Consider the following 16112-nt stretch of genomic DNA (forward strand, 5'->3'; position numbering starts at 1 on the left):
GGATCTTCCAGCTTCTGATTGTATGAACACACCTGATGCAGGTGATCAACAGTGGGTAAGGTAGAGATAGATTGGAAGGGGGTCATCCTTGAGGACCAGGATTGAGAACTACAGTTTTAGATGGCCAGGATTGCTGGTGAAGGTTCTCAGTCATCCAGGCTTGGTTTTCCAAAGGTTGAAGCGTCCTCAGAGTAAAGAAGCCACTTGGATGATTTTTCAAAGCAGAAGAAAGATGTCCAGTAGACATGATTCAAGCTTTAGATGTTTACGTTTGGTTTGTCCATTCTGAGCTACTGTGTTTTCTGTTTTTTTTTTTTTTTAAGTGATTAATTTAAAGATGGCAAATTCCCTCTTGAGCAGAGAGCAGCTCCCACGTGGATTCAAAATGTTCTTTGGATCTTGAATCTTCCGTGAGTTGAGAAGGAACAAATAAGAACTAGATCAAAGTTGAGGTCCAACCATTTTTTTAATCTGAAGTTTTTGTATCAGAAATGTAGTGACAGGGTGAAGTCAGAAAATAAAAATAAAGAAAAAAAAGTTGCCAAGTAACTGTAAAGACCTAATGCCCCATCAGAATCATTAGTTGGTTACCAGTTGCTAACGCACAGATAAAAAGTCAGGTAACCACTTGAACTGGGAACGTTCTGTGTAATCTCTGTGCCATCTCCAGCGGTGTCATTAAAATGTCTGAATTAAACAAATTAAAAGTCAACCAGTTTAAAGTGTGGTTATTTATTAGCTGTCCACAAAAGCATGTCATGAAACCACAAACTGTAGCACGAGTGTAACATTCCTTTGTGTTGTTATACTCCACCACGTCCCCGCTTCTCACATAATTTATATTTCTTATATATATATATTGTACAATATACATGTTTTCATCAAAAGAAAAAGAGAATAGCAAAAGTTCAACCCCCTGTGGATTTGAATTCTAGTGACTATCCCATGCATGTTTCCACTGTGTCTAGGAGAAATGTTGTTTATTACCAGGAACAAATACGCAGGCAAAGAAACGCTCAGACAGCTTGAGGACAGAGTCCTGTGAGACAAAGCTGGTGCACAGAGCACATTCGCAGCAACATTAAACGAGAAGAGCCATGCGAGCCCACATTTACTCTATGACTTTGACCCGGTTTGGAATCAAAAGCGCCAGTACAAGGCAAGCTAAAGTCCGTCTCCTGCTAATGGCGTAACATTAAGACTAATGGGAACAGAGATAAGCTTGGTGTCTTTTGGCTTACTCCCGGATTTTAATGTTAAAGCCATGTTCAGCTGCAATTGAATCACAACAAGACTTCAACTTAAGCTCACTGTTAAAATACTAATGCTTTTGATTGTGTGAGGCTACAGTAACACTGGCACGAAAAAGTGCTTGACATCATTATGAACCTTTTCACCTCTGTAGAGACAAAATGGTTTGCATCTTTAAGTTACATCTCACATTTAAACAGCAAGTTTGATTTCAGTTTGTTCAACAGTTTCAATTCAAATGTGGTCATGTATACGATTATGGTAATTATCTCAATCAGCTTCATTAAAAGTACAAAATAGTCCTTTAAAATGAGTAAGATACATGTAAAAGCAAATGCACCATGAGATAAGAAAACAAAATAAACCAAAACACTGTGTTTAAAACGTTTTTCCATTCACTCGTTTGTCTGTGGTACGGTGTCTTTTAATTCACACGTATAGTCTAGGTCCATATCCTGTGGCATATTATTCACTGCAATAAGTGATACAATCAAACTGGAAATTGGAATTTTAAAACATCTTTTTATATCATCTTTTTCACTTTTGTAAAACAAAATAGCTGTGGAATGTAAACTAAAATATATAGTGCTATGTATGTAGGTAAGAAAATAAAGCTGTAGGTTAATATCTCTATTTAATCTTCTGTAACTATTTACAGAACCTAAAACCAACTCTTAAAAGTCTGCATGTTTCTAATAAAATGCTTTTTGTTGGCCCAAAACAAATATGTAAGTGATTCGAGTGTGCTACAATATTTGAAATAAGATTTGTCTCTAATCTGAAGTCAGATTAATATAGAAATAATTGCCACAAAGTATTTGGACACTTCAGAGAAATTTGCATTGAAAGCTTTGAGACACAAAAGGAAGCATTGCTTTTTTTTTTTTTTTTTTGGTTTGTTGCTGGACTGGAGACATCACACACTTTTGTAAACACTCAACTTCTGTTGCCTTCATACATTCACAATATATACTGTAGGTATGAGCTTCTCCTTAAGCTGGAGTCGTTCTATTCAAACACTACATTTAGAGTTTGATTTGACTTTTTGAGCAAATTCAGCGTAATTTGGCATCTAGTTGTTTCCGATTTGATGAAAGGACACGTGATGAATGTTGGAAAAATGCGTCACATGGAATAAACGCTTCAAACAGCTCGGTAAGCGACCTTGGTCGGGCATTAAACTCACATCATGAAACAACCCGTTTTTTATACTAAAACTACAGGCTGCAACAACCAACCAGAAAGGAGAAGCAAACCTCACACACCTGCACCACATCTGAAAACACCTGAGCTAATTAGCAAATCTGATACACACACTGAACTTGGTTTTAAACTCGCACTTGTTATTGTTAATCCGATAAAAACTGCTAATTCTACTTGAGCCAGTTTTCCAGCTTTTATTAGACAAAAACAACACTTTTTCTTGTCTAATTCTAAGGATATTTCATCTGGTCCCTTTTTGGGTTTCAGTTTGAGGAAATATTGTTCCACACTAGGAATTTGGAGAATATTACAGGTTCATGAACTGTAAGAATAGTTTTTCCTCATGCTGTAGTTCCATTTTAAAGTTTTGTTAAACATTATCCTCAACATTGTTTAACAGAAAAACACTGATCATTTCTCTACATAATTTTCCAGGTAGGACTGTGTAGGACTGTGGTATCCGGTTTGAAGTTTAATTACTTTAGCTTTGGTTCTGAGAGATCGGGTTCTAGTCAGGTTTCAGCTGCCATTGCTTTGAAGAATGTACCATCCAACAAGTCGGATGGGTGGCAAGAGAAAGACGCTTTGTTGTTGGATCTGGGAAAACAAATGCAGCGATGTTGTTGACCCAGAATTTAAATGAATTCAAACTGCAGACGGTGTCTTCAGTTCGTGATCCGTAGAGATTTTTTTACGTGATATCATCAGGTCACGTGACACCTGAATGTTCGCGTGTTGTCATTTGTCCTGATTTAAATCGAACCCTGCTGATAACGGTACAGTGCAGGCGTGTGTGTGATGATGGGTTGAACACAACATAATAATACAAACAGGTTAATCAAAGTGTGAGTTCGTCCATGTTTATCTCTGCCTGCTTTTGTCATCAGTAGACGAGTTATGAGTCCAGTCTGTTCTGTTTGCAGTCACTTTAACATTTATGTGTGACCCCAGAAGCTAAGCAGTGTCCATGAGCAAAGCAGCTATGACAAGTCCACACGTGCACAGCAGTCCAGTCAGCGACGCATCCAAATTGCAGTCAAAGCAAAGCACCATGTGTCTTGACATGATGGAAATAACGATATCTCTGTATTAATGTGGAGACGGTTACAATCTTCCCATTGCTCCGTGCAGATTTGATGTTTTTGTCTGCTTTTGGTTTTAGTTTCTTCCGTGGAGCAAAGGGCTTTGTTATATTTCGATCTTTTGTTTTGAAATTTCCACATTATAACTGCATTTTAAGTGAATATGTCAGCACAAATAAAATGCACATTAAAATGTGAAAAGGTAGCAGGTGCTCTAAACATGGGATTCACACTAACATGAAAGTCATGTAACATAGTCTATTGTGTGTCTCTAACAAACTGTGTGTGTTCAACCTTTCTGTCATAGACTTGATAGTAGTTTCACTGAGGTGGAATCTAAAACAAAAAGGACTTTAAGATGCCTCCGCTGATCTACCCTGATTATTTGGAATATATGAGACGTAGCAAAAATAATTTAAGGGAACCAGCTACTCAGGCCTACCGATCTACACAGAAAGCACACCTAAAGCCAAACTGAGGATTTGTACAAACAGATTAAACATGCAACTTTGCATAAACAGAGACACACAGCAGGAACAAACCATTCAGGGAGCACATTCAGTAAGACTGGTGTAGGAGATTACTGTACATCAGTTTACAAAAAAGCAAAGAAAAAGAAAAAAAACAACCAGCACGATGACTTTCGGGGCATATTTACACTTTGCTTTAAATATCTTTAAAGAGAGAGTCCCTGCCATTTGAAATCCATCTTCAAATCCTGCTCGTTCCAGCCTGTTTTGCAGTGGATAGAAAGTTAATACACAGCATCTTTTCCCCCCCTTTAAATGGTCCGTGAAGTAAGCTCTGCATAAAAAGCAATATCAGGGCAGCTCAGTTGAGAAGGTCATCATGCAATAAAAAAAAAAAAAAAAAAAAAAAGTCGACCGTGTCCGTGGAGTTATCACAAGTTAATTTCCCAGTTGGACATCCGTGTTTTAAGCGTTTGTCAGCATAGATTTCACTGAGTGGGCCGCCTTTAGTTGGACCGGCGCTGCAGCGTCGGCCTCGATGGAAGTTCTTGTGATAAGTTTGGCCTCTGCACACAGTAAATATAACACAGTGAAATGTATCCAACATACAGTAGAAGAGACAGGATCAGATGTGAAGAAGTTCAAATAAGTCCACCTAAAATCCTGTCTGCTGGCATTGCTACTAATCACTTTTATTGGCTGTATAGTAGGATTATATTTATGTTTTGGCATGTATCAAACTTTACTGCAATGGCACCGATGTCCATTAAGTGATCTTATTTGTAAACCAAAGTCTCATATCAGAAATGATGAGAAAGCTGCTTTTATTGAGTTAAAATCCTACTCTACCCCAGTAAGCGAAAACAGGTGGACAGTATATTTCATGCATGTATCCTATATGAAATACAATAGAAAGATGGGTTTTTTTTAATCACGGTTAGGTCAAAGTGATAATGCCGGGTTATGTCATTTGTGTTTTTTTGTGGGGGGTTTTCTTACTGTATGGGGGTGAAGTGAGCAGTGGGAGCCTCTGACAAAAAGGCCAAACAGTCTCATCTGCCAACATGAACCCTCAGTTGGCTGCGACAGGCAGAATTAAAGGGAATCCCTGACATAAAAACATCTGACAGCTCCTCCTCAGCAGCAGGGTCGGGACACGAGAATGGGACTGTATGGCAGGAACGCTGGGAGTTGAAAGTGGCATTACGTGGATGTGGTGGCCGGAATCGCAGGGGCTCCGGTGGGGGACAGGTGTCACACCACGGAGCCCTTGGACGTGGAGAGGTGGATGGAGTGGATGCGCGTGGCCAGAGTCTTCTCCAGGTCGTGGAGGATGTCGGAGCAGATGCCGGGGCTGGACACGGGGCTCTCCGCTGGAGTAGGTTCGTACAGAAGCTGCTTGAAGCTGTCGAGTTCTATCAGCAGCACCATGTTCTTCAGGAAATAGCCCTCGATGAAAGCCGTGAGCTCCGAGGCACCAAGGAACTACAGCGGACACAGAGGATGCGCAGACGTGGGGAAACACAAACATGAGTGTCACAGTGGCTGAAGCCTCTTTCAAATGATTCTAACCATTTTTGGTTTGTGGGAAACTCTGGCAATCTGGGTGAAAACTGATGTGGTATCACCACATCTGTAACAGCAACTTTGATACATTTATTTGTTAGAAATCTATTCTTACATGGAAAAGGGACAGTTGTGTATCAACTGGTTACTAGCTGTGTTTGTCATTTGGTACTAAGTACTAAGAAGTCTGCCGTGGATTCATTCTCAGAATTTCCCTCCCTGGGGGATCAATAAAGTGCTGTTTATCATCTATCAATAATAACATTATTTGAATAAAATACCTTTAACAGATTACAAACATTCATTTTCACATTTGTTTTACTGTTTACAGAGATTACTACCAACGACAAGCTAATAACTAACTATCCGTGGTGGGTTGGGACTCCTCACCTTGGCGTGCTTGTAGAGGTCCACACAGGTTTCCGTGGTGATGTTCTTGGAGCAGATGATCTCACAGTGTCTCTGAAGGGCCTCTAGTTGGAAGAATTTGGCTGCAGACAGGAGCTGCGGGGAACAGAACAGCCACACAGAATGAGGCAGAGCACTCAGGATTAGAAATGCTAATACATGTGCTGTTGCTGAGCAGGCTGTGGCTAAGTCGCTCCTACCTCCATCACTTCAGTGTTGCGTATGTGCAAAGACTCAGTGCCTCCACAGTACAGATACTGCATGACCAACTGAAACAGAGGGCGATAACATTTCGGTTTAGGTTTTAAAGTAATTGCGCTGTTATTTCGGTCCATCTAATCCTACGTGTTCTGTCTCAGACGTTGCGTCCTTTCTGGTCTTATTATTGAAAGTCCTAAGCAAAAGCAAAACATCTTACATGGAAAATACTGTACTTGACATGGCTGATTTCAATACAGGTGTTTTCGGCTGCTGGTCGGTTCTGGAGCAGTGACTTGAACCTGGGTGGACAGAAGAATTCCATTAGAGTGCACATTTACCAGAACCTTTGTTCAATTATTCAGGGGGGGGTTAAGAACAAAGCGAAGACACGATAAAGGAATAGCAGGAAAAGGTTTCCTTTACCTGGGTGAAGCTGTAAACAGCAAAACTTTGTGTGCATAAAATGGTTTCCCCTCTACTAGGAAAGTAACATCAGACATCTCCTTGTTGTTCAGGAAGTGAGGGTCTGAAAAAAAACAAAAACAACCCAAATGATGCAAAGTACAAATGCAGGACAGCAAACAGCAGATTAAAATAATGTGGTCATTAATTGCCCAGAGAGTGATTCATCACTTAGCTATCAGCACTGACTTATCAAAATACAAGTCCTATTTCATTAGTATTCAAAAAGGAGGCAGTTTGAATTTAATATCCGGCTCTTTGAGGCTGCTTCTCAAAGTGGATCTTTGAACGTCCTGATTAATTAAGTTGTTGTCAAAGGTTTTTAAACCATTAATTCCCTTCACACACCCACAACACAACAAACCATTTGTCTTCTATTTTTAACACCTTCTTTATCGAGTAAACACTGGGTGGTGCTGCAGCACAGCCACTGAACGTTCCACAGCCTCCTCATTCTCTCATTACAAGAATAAATTGAATAAAATGGAAATTTAAAAATGTCTGTGACCAGCTCTTCATACCAGACCAGTCCTTTAAATTATATCAGTATATCATGTGAATACGGATCATAAATGTTAAAAGTCAAATCTGCCTTAAGAACTCATGAAGCCTATAAGGGGCAGTTGTAATCTTACAGAGTGAACCACTTTAAGGTGGAAATTCTAATTATAGTCATAGCAAAATCAAACTTGAAGCCAAGATGTCACAGAACAAAACATTTCTCAAATCTCTTACAGCAAAGCTCCAAATAGACTTTACTGGAATTTGGGAGGGTATAGATATGCAGACCTTTTTCACCCATAAAGTATTTTAAGTGCAGATGTGCGGATACTTCAAACAGAAGTAACATCCAGCAGAAGAAATGTAAGATTAAAATGTAATCTTGGTAAGGGAGTTAATATGTTATGCTGATAGTAAAAATATGTGTCTTCGGGGTTTACAAAGTTACACCAATGCTAAAACTTTGAATTCATCATTTCACAATAATTAATTAAAACCAAAACAGAACAGAACAGCTAAAAACCGCCACTTTGTGGCGGTTTTTAGCTGTTCTGTTTCTTTTCTGTTTCTTTTCTGTTTCTTTTCTTTTTCATTTTACACCTCTTTTGGATAGTGTCCATCCTTTCTGAGTAATTTTGCACCTTTTGTGGTCACTGTGTGCTCTATTTGAACTCTTTCAAACTAGAAATATAAACAGTAAGGTCAGAGGCTCCGGCCCATGGCTCCCCCTGACCTCTTGGGCCCTTGGGCATGTGGCCAGTTGACCGGTTCAGTAATCCATCAATGGCCAAAGGACATCTTGACATGATAAGCTTTGTTGCTGCAGCAGCAGGTTGTAGTGGTGACTTATTTTTGGTCTGATGGTGCAACTGAAACTCCTTCTGCACAATTCACACTGGGAACACTTCACACTTATTTTATAAATGTGTGATGTCTCTCAACAGCCTGAAACTGGACACAAATATTTTAGATTCAACATAACTGCCTGCAGCAGACACATGGAATTTGCCTTCTAAAACCTTAGGCCACATTATAGTGCTGTATTCTGCACGTACGTGCACGTTTTGACATGTACACATCCTTTATGTGTTACTTGTATACTTGCTTGGTATAAATAACGTATGTTGGACTATGTACTGTAAGTATGTTTAGTAAACCAGTATTTACTGAAGTAGGGGAATAAAAAGGAAATGCAACCACAGGGGGGCACAGGTCAGTCTGGATAAATGCAGAGGGTTGTGTCAGGAAGGGCATCCGACGTAAAACACATGCCAAATTAAGCATGCGAATCATGACTGAATCTGACTGAATCTGACTTCCATCCCAGATGGGTCAGGGCCCTGGTTGACATCGACCGAAATTGGGCTGCTGTTGTTTGAAGAAGGGGAGGAGGAAGGCCTGTTCATAGGCAGAGAGAGACGAGGGAAAGCCAACAGTGTAGGACTGACAGTAGGGACTTTGAATGTTGGGACTATAACAGGGAAGGATAGAGAGTTGGTTGACATGATGCAGAAAAGGAAGGAGGTGGACATACTGTGTGTCCGGGAGACCAGGTGGAAAGGTAGCAAGGCTAGAAGCTTGAAATTCTGATGACTGGACCACTACAGTTAATGTGATCAGGGAGACAGGTAGGAGTGTACTCATATCATCGGGAAAGAGGAAAGTGGACAAGAACTGGGACACTGAGAGGACTGAAGAGGTAGACAGAGGAGTTCAAGGTGGAGACAGGAATCTCCAAGGACTATGATGTTTGCAGATGACATTGTGATCTGCAGCGAGAGCAGGTGGAGGAAAATCTAGAGAGGTGGAGGTCTGCTCTGGAAAACAGAGGAATGAAGGTTAACCGCAGTAAGACAGGTCAACGGTTCAGAGCAACGGAGATGTGGAAAAGGTGAAGAGGCGAGTGCAAGCAGGTTGGAAGGGGTGGAGAAAAGTGTCAGGTGTGTTGTGTGATAAAAGAGTATGGTTTGGACATGTTCAGAGAAGACATTGTGAATATATCGGTAGAAGGATGCTGAGGTTGGAGCTGCCAGGCAGGAGGTCTAGAGGAAGAGCAAAGAGGAGATTTATGGATGTAGTGAGAGAGGACATGAAGTTAGTTGGTGTGAGAAAAGAGGAAAAGAAGAAAGAAGAAGTAGAATAAAACAGGAAATGGAAATTAATATTCCCCCTGCATTAACAATTCACTATGCTTAATTGTCGAATGGAAAGGAGGAGAACAAAAGTGCAGGGGGAAACTGAACTCAGTTCTTTTTATTTCACGGCCTACAGATACTAGAAAAAAATAATTACAAAATCCGCCCCCTGTTCTGACCCCCACCTGCATACTAATTGTCATACAGCCCCTTAGAAACTTGAATGTTCACTCCTCAGTGTAGCCAGTCAGAAAAACTAAGCTAAAATGTCACTGCAGACTAACATTTCCCAAATGTTAAAAGTAAATAGCCGTTTTTGGAAAGTGATCCAATTGAGGTAATGTCGCTGTAATCTTGTAAGATTATGTGTTTGACCTGTATATATCTTCTCCTCCTGTCACTCAGAGGCAGTTTCTAAACGCTTTGTTATTTGCTGGACATCGTCTGACAACCTGAGATGAGTGAGCAGAGTGCTACAGAGACTTTATGGGCTAAAAAAAAAGGAGTAAAAGAAAAAAGAACTTCCTGTGTAAAGCACAGTCTGATTGGCGAGGCCTCGCCACACATTTACCCCCACCCCAAAAACACGAGATCCTCTCAGTCTGCCACTTCCGCTCTAACCCCGCTGTCACTCCCTCATCATTCGGCTTCGTTAAATGCTGAAATGTGCAAGAGAAGCTTGAGAAAAAGCCACTGCATTCTTACCTAAGCGTGAGGTCTGTTTCTTCTTGATCTCTGTCAGTTTAGGGATGGGGAAGGGCCCGTAGCACTGGGTGAAGATGACGGACAGCTGCTGGCTTATCACCTCATTCTGCAAACACATGCCGCCAAAAGTCAAGACAAAAACTTTGCACAGAGTAGAGTTTTGTGGCCTCTGTTTTCCATGAGCTATCTGGGACAAAATTTTATGCAAATGTATGATAATATGGTTTGGAGTGCAACTAAATATATGCAAATATGAGTGTTAATGTCAACCCAGCTCATGGGCACAGGACAGTTTGTATTCCCAGCAAAGCAGCCGTACTTTGTCTGATGCTTCTCTAACAAGCACTTTGTTTACATGCACATGAAAGAAAGCCCAGGCGACCTTGCTGGATCGGAGGATCTGGAACATGAGTGGCAGGCCGTGCGTGATCAGCTCCTCTGTGTACTCCTCCTCCTGGATGCAGCTGAAGTCTTTGAGCAGGCCCTGGATCAGTGGCCGGCGGTGCTGGATGAAGCAGGTGCGCAGGGACTCGAGCCAGGTGTGAAGCGTCCACGGAACGCCTGGGAACACCAGCACACACACACAGTGAATACACGCTTATGCGCGGCCAAGAGGGTCTGAGACAGAACCGACCATGTTTCCATCACTTAGTGGTGTTAGTTGAAGGGTGAATAGGAAATGTAAAGGCAGGGCTGGAATATAATTGGAGACCGTCCTGTGAAAACAAAAATTGCTGTAATGTTCTGTAACGATGTGACAGGCACTGAATGATAAATCATGACATGGCAGTGGAAACTTTGTGTATCCAGAGCTCTACTCAAATGATTAGTTGATTAACTGAGTGGAAAATTCCTCGATTAAACTTTGCAGTCATTTATCAACCAAACATTCACTGGCGGAGCGTCTCAAAAATGGGCTGCGTTTTTATTACGTTCCCAGTTTGTGTCTCTGCTGCTGCTCTCCAATGAAAAAGGGGAATCATGCAAAAATAACTCTTCACCAAATTGCAAACATCAGAGGACATTATTCTTTATCTTTTAATAATTTAATAACCACAAACTCAATCCCTGAGATTAAAAGTGTGGTCCTCGACCTTACAAGCACTGAGGCAGCAAAGTCGCCTGTGTCAGGAATAAAGTCTCCGTTCTAACTTGTACACCAAATAGGACAAATAGGACAAGACATCCTAATACAAATTATGCTCATTTGCTTTCGTGCTCAGAGGTCAACGAGACAATGTTGCTGCACGCAGACTTTATGTTGTGTTATGTGTTATGAGTTTTCAGTGATGCTTACAGTCTTAGTTAGTCAACTATTAGAAACTGACATATCATTTTATTTTAAGCCATTTTTGGTTCTTTGCAACTTTTTAGGAGAAAATGTGCTGTTCATTCCTCTAATGACCACATCACTAAAGTCACATCTATGTTATCGTGATTAGGGAGGATTCGCCAGAGGATTTCTCTGAGCGAAACTTTAAATCCAAAGTGACAAAAACTGATGAACTTGAACAAGCAGTTTTTACTCACTCAATATGAATTTGGTTGAATAAATCATACCAGTAAAACTCACCGTATAAAAAAAAACATGCTGAATGTGTAGTATCCCATTAAAGTACTAAGAAAAACAGCCGCCAGCTTTCGAGCTACTGAGTGAGATTGTTCTGTCTATTAAAATCCATTAATTTGAATCAAATCATCACACTGGCTATTGTGTCCAATGAGCTGGACAATCTCGGGGTACAGTCCTACACTATCATCGTCACCATCTTCACACCTTTGACCTGAGCTGGTGTGTGTGCGTGTGTGTGTGTGTGTGTGTGCGGGACGGGACAGGACGGAACAGGACAGGCACAGCACGAGCACATCTCCAGGATGGCTGAAAGCACCAGGCATGTGTGCCAGTGAAGCATGTATTAGTAAATCTGACCTAAGCTGCGGATGTCTATGGTGATGTCCACATGGCTGTGCTCTGCACTATGGTACATGGCCTCTCTCAGGGCCCTCAGTTTGGCCTTTCCTGTTCGCAGGGTTCCTCCGCCATTGGCCTGCGGGGCCAACCTCTTCTCCCCGGGGTCCGAACCCTCGGCTAGAATCTCCTCCAGGGACAACACATCCCCCTTTTCCTTCTCCGAATGGGAAAGGAGCTTCCGAAAGACATTCCTAAAAGATGAGAGGGGGAGTAAAAAGACACAGACGGAACATTAGAGGGAAGCAGGGTGACGCAGAAAGAACGACTGCGGAAGGTCGGGGTGAAAGGTACAAAGGGAACGAAGCTGTGAGGGGAAAATGCACAATTAGTAGCATGACTTGGAGAACAAAAACTGTGAAGTGGATGATCACAGATGTAAAATGCTTCTAAATTAGAACTACACGCACTGTATTAACTCCACATTAGGCTCATTCAGCTCTCCAGCTCTGATGACTGAATAATTTCATGTGCTTAATTAAACACAATGGCATATGCTGAAAAAGAAGCCAAATCCGATGAGCCCCTCACGAAAAAAACGAAAAGATAGTAAAAATGTTAAAATATCAAAATATCACCACAAGCAAGTGTTTCTGCACTTCTCCTCTGAGAAGACCGGACCTCAACGTGGAACATATACAGTGTGATCTCAGCCTGAAGATGCATCGCTGCACCATCTGCTTCAGTAAGCGCGGGCTCAACTAAACATCACATCGCGTTGGGGCGATTGTTTGATCCCTGATGGAACGTCAGTGGGAGGCTCACCGTCGTCACTTTGACGATCACCAACAGCCCTTTGGGTTTGACTGACGAGCAGATTATAGGTGCAGTTTGCCGGGTTGTGTCCATGGAGCTGCAGTACATGGCCAAAAGCAGGCCGACACTAAATGTTCTAAACATTTCATTTCCTGACTTTTAACTTTTCACTGCTTTAACATCCTCCACTTTTGTTAAACCTGACTACAAGTATTATCTCCCATTCAGCCTGGAGAACACTCAGTGAGGTCGGTTGCTAACACTGGGCTCCTATTCATCCCAGAGTTGCAGGACGGGGTTGAGGTCAGGGCTCTTTGCAGAACAGTCAAGCTTTTTCCACACTGTACTAGGAAAACAATTTCTTGCTGAGCTCAGGGGCCCCGACATTTTGAAACCGAAAACTAATCTTCCTCAAAATGTTTCCACAAAAATGGAACAACACTATTGTTTTAAAACATTTTTTTGTCCTTTCGGCTTTATCCCGTGAGTTCAGTGTCGCCACAGCGGATCCTTGTCCGCATGTTGATTTGGCACAGTTTTTACCCCGGATGCCCTTCCAGACGCAACCCTCCCATATTTCTACCGGCCTTGGATCAGCTGGGGAGGGTAAGGGCTTTTGGGGGTTAAGTGTCTTGCCCAGAGACACTTCAACATATAGCCGTAACCGGGGATCGAGCCACTGACCCTGTGGTCCGTGGAAGACTGCCTTAACATTATTGTTTTAAATATTCTGCCTAATTTAGCTTTAAGATTTTCTCTAACCAACCAGCACAACTGTAAACTCAATCTGCCCCAGAACCAAGGGTACACAAAGTATGAAGGTTCAACAAAGTGTATAAGAAATGTATTTAAGGAAATACAGTTATTAAGACACTCAGTACGGATCCCAAAGCTTTTAGCCCAGCTTGGCATTAAGACTGGAAGCTGGGAAACAGCTAGTCTACTGTGGCTCCAGCGTATTGGATTGTAGCATTTCCCAGGTCCCGTCCTCGCTGTGCACACTTTTTAATCTCTGAACACAATCCCAGTTACTGTAGGATGTTTCAGCGACTGGCTCCCTAACTAACTAATACAATCTAATAAATATAAGCCCAGAGAAGTTGCAAGATTATTGTATTTTTTCTTCTTTTGGTGAGCGATATCTAACTGCTTGCTGCCGGTCTTTACTCTGATTTATTCTATTATTCTTTATTGTAATTCTCTGTATTGTAATTCTGTCTCTTTCACAGATTATTTTTAATTCACTCAAACCTTTGACTACAAGTGATCGTTCTTTGGCATGAAGACGACTAATCTGTCCTTAAATAAAAGAGAAACTCAAACGCGATAACTGGCAGATTTTGTCCGTTTCCTCCTTTTGTACAGATAACTACTGCTCAGCACCTGCAACAGTTTTATCGATGGTTTGTCTGCCTCCCGGTGAGAACTTTTACAACCCACCATCTCGCAACTAATCTAAATGTAGCTTTAAACTGCTCACGCTGCTGCGTGATCATCACACTATAACTGATTGTCTTAATAATGCTGCATTCTGTTGCTTGTGTCTCCACTCCAGTTCCCGACGGCTCCCGCCGCCTCTTTCTGAATGTTAATGGGCTTTATCTCGCTCAGCTTAAGGGAAATGATGTCAAACTGCTGCTGAATAGACGGCAGCAGTTATCGTTGGCTGCCGTCTGACAGGGAAACCCAGATATCTTTCTCTAAAACCACTCTGCAAGAGCTGGTGAGAGGCAGATGGACCAGTGAAGAGTGTGTAAATGGATCAATACCGTGGTAATGGATATATCTCTGCTGGCTGACACTGTGTGTGTGTGTGTGTCTGTGTGTGACATTGCCTGCATTACCTGTGGCCATGTGCTGCTGCCAGGCTGTAAGAGTTCATGTCTCCCAGCGGAGTGGAGGAGATGCCGTTTCGAGACATGGTCCCAATCATGGGGTCGCCCCCTCTCTCCAAAAGCAGACTCACCAACTCAAAGTTACCTAATCGGGGAGGGGGGGGGGCAGATACAATAGATGAATAAAGGGTAAATACACTCAAACACAGCAGTGGTCAGCGGCTATGCCGTTAATTCTACTTTTACAATGTTAGCATTTCTCAGTTTTTGAGTTGAAACTGTCATAAAGTCATTATAAGTTGAGGTGGTCCTAATGTTTTTGTCACCCTATTTAAAACGAATGAGGGGGCCAAAACTTTAGAACCCCCTCATAGTATGGTGCACTCCATTACAACTCCACCACCAACTATGACCTTAATAATAAACACAGAGTAGAATTATCACATATCTGACAGCTTCGACTTATGAGAAACGAGAAATTATGACCTTGTAAAAGTAGAATTCGTAGCAGTAACAGTTTTTCTGGACTTTTGTCTTTTTTCCCATTGAATCCCTCGGCTCTGTTGGTCTGAACTGAAGAATCTCTTCCTCTCGCCGCCATTACTCATCTGAGCATCTGTTTTGTGACCACTGCTTTGACCCGATCACATGGTGCAGCCTTGCCCTTGTTTGCTCTGTTGGATGACTGTTTTAATCCTGAACAAACTTTCAGTCAACTAGATTTATTTGATAGCTGACGTGAGCTGTTGTTACTGTGCAGTTCACATTTTAACATGCAAATCGTAGTCATCTTCTTAAATATCTAATTAATCTATCAAACTAACTTCCACACAGTTAAATTTTGCTCTGCCTGCACCAGCAACAACACTAAAATGTTGATTAATAATTTATCATTTATGCAAGAAAGTCGTTTTTTCTCTCATTTTTATATCAGGAAAAATTCTGCCTCGAACCAAATTTTATTTTGTGTGTTTATTTAAACCTGCCTTATGTATTAAGTTAGTTTAACACATGCTACATTTTTCTTTCTCATGTAGTTTGCTTCAATTTTTTGCAAACATGGGAAACAAGATGTAAGAAAATGAAAAATACCTTACAGGTCTTTTCAGAGCGTGGTATTGGTACTTTGCCTCGAGTAAAGGATGTTTGTCCTAAAAATGTCTAGTTTCTGAGACGAAAGGAAAGTTGAAATTGAGTGGAAATTCAAATGGATGTTCAGGGTAAAGCGTTCTCACATTGCCACCTTGGATTCCACGCGGCACCTTTAAATTAAATCGAGTGACTGCAGCAGTGAGATGGGCTCTGCTGGGAACTAAACAAGTCATAACTAATCCCCGATGCACTTTGTCAGGCACCAGAAGAACAGAAACCACTGTCGGTATCTACAGTGACTACAGATGAGATTTTGTCTGATACTGTTGAGAAAATGGTCCTTTTTAACAACGAACCTTCATTTTTGGAGCTTCAGTATCCCAGCACAGTTAATGTGACAGGAGTGAAAAAATGGGCCTGAACCAGCATAAAATGATTCCGTGCTCAGAAAGTATTTCATTCATCGCTGTTCATTA

General features: G+C 41.5%; 1 protein-coding gene across 2 annotated transcripts in view; it reads right to left on the reverse strand.

The window, feature by feature from the left end:
* Positions 1-447: 447 nt before the first annotated feature.
* Positions 448-16112, reverse strand: part of LOC137106448 (ankyrin repeat and BTB/POZ domain-containing protein 3-A) — a 161403-nt gene continuing 145738 nt past the window's right edge. For both annotated transcript variants that reach the window (XM_067489693.1, XM_067489694.1), the window contains 9 exons: positions 14554-14689; positions 11915-12147; positions 10367-10545; positions 9985-10090; positions 6605-6707; positions 6399-6480; positions 6181-6249; positions 5963-6076; positions 448-5491 (listed from right to left, as the gene is read on the reverse strand). In XM_067489693.1, the coding sequence (XP_067345794.1) occupies positions 5261-5491; positions 5963-6076; positions 6181-6249; positions 6399-6480; positions 6605-6707; positions 9985-10090; positions 10367-10545; positions 11915-12147; positions 14554-14689 (1253 nt within the window). In that variant the 3' untranslated portion in view covers positions 448-5260. The remainder of the gene's footprint in view (positions 5492-5962; positions 6077-6180; positions 6250-6398; positions 6481-6604; positions 6708-9984; positions 10091-10366; positions 10546-11914; positions 12148-14553; positions 14690-16112) is intronic.

The sequence above is a fragment of the Channa argus genome, chromosome 21 (genome assembly GCF_033026475.1).
Source record: "Channa argus isolate prfri chromosome 21, Channa argus male v1.0, whole genome shotgun sequence".
NCBI lineage: Eukaryota > Metazoa > Chordata > Actinopteri > Anabantiformes > Channidae > Channa > Channa argus.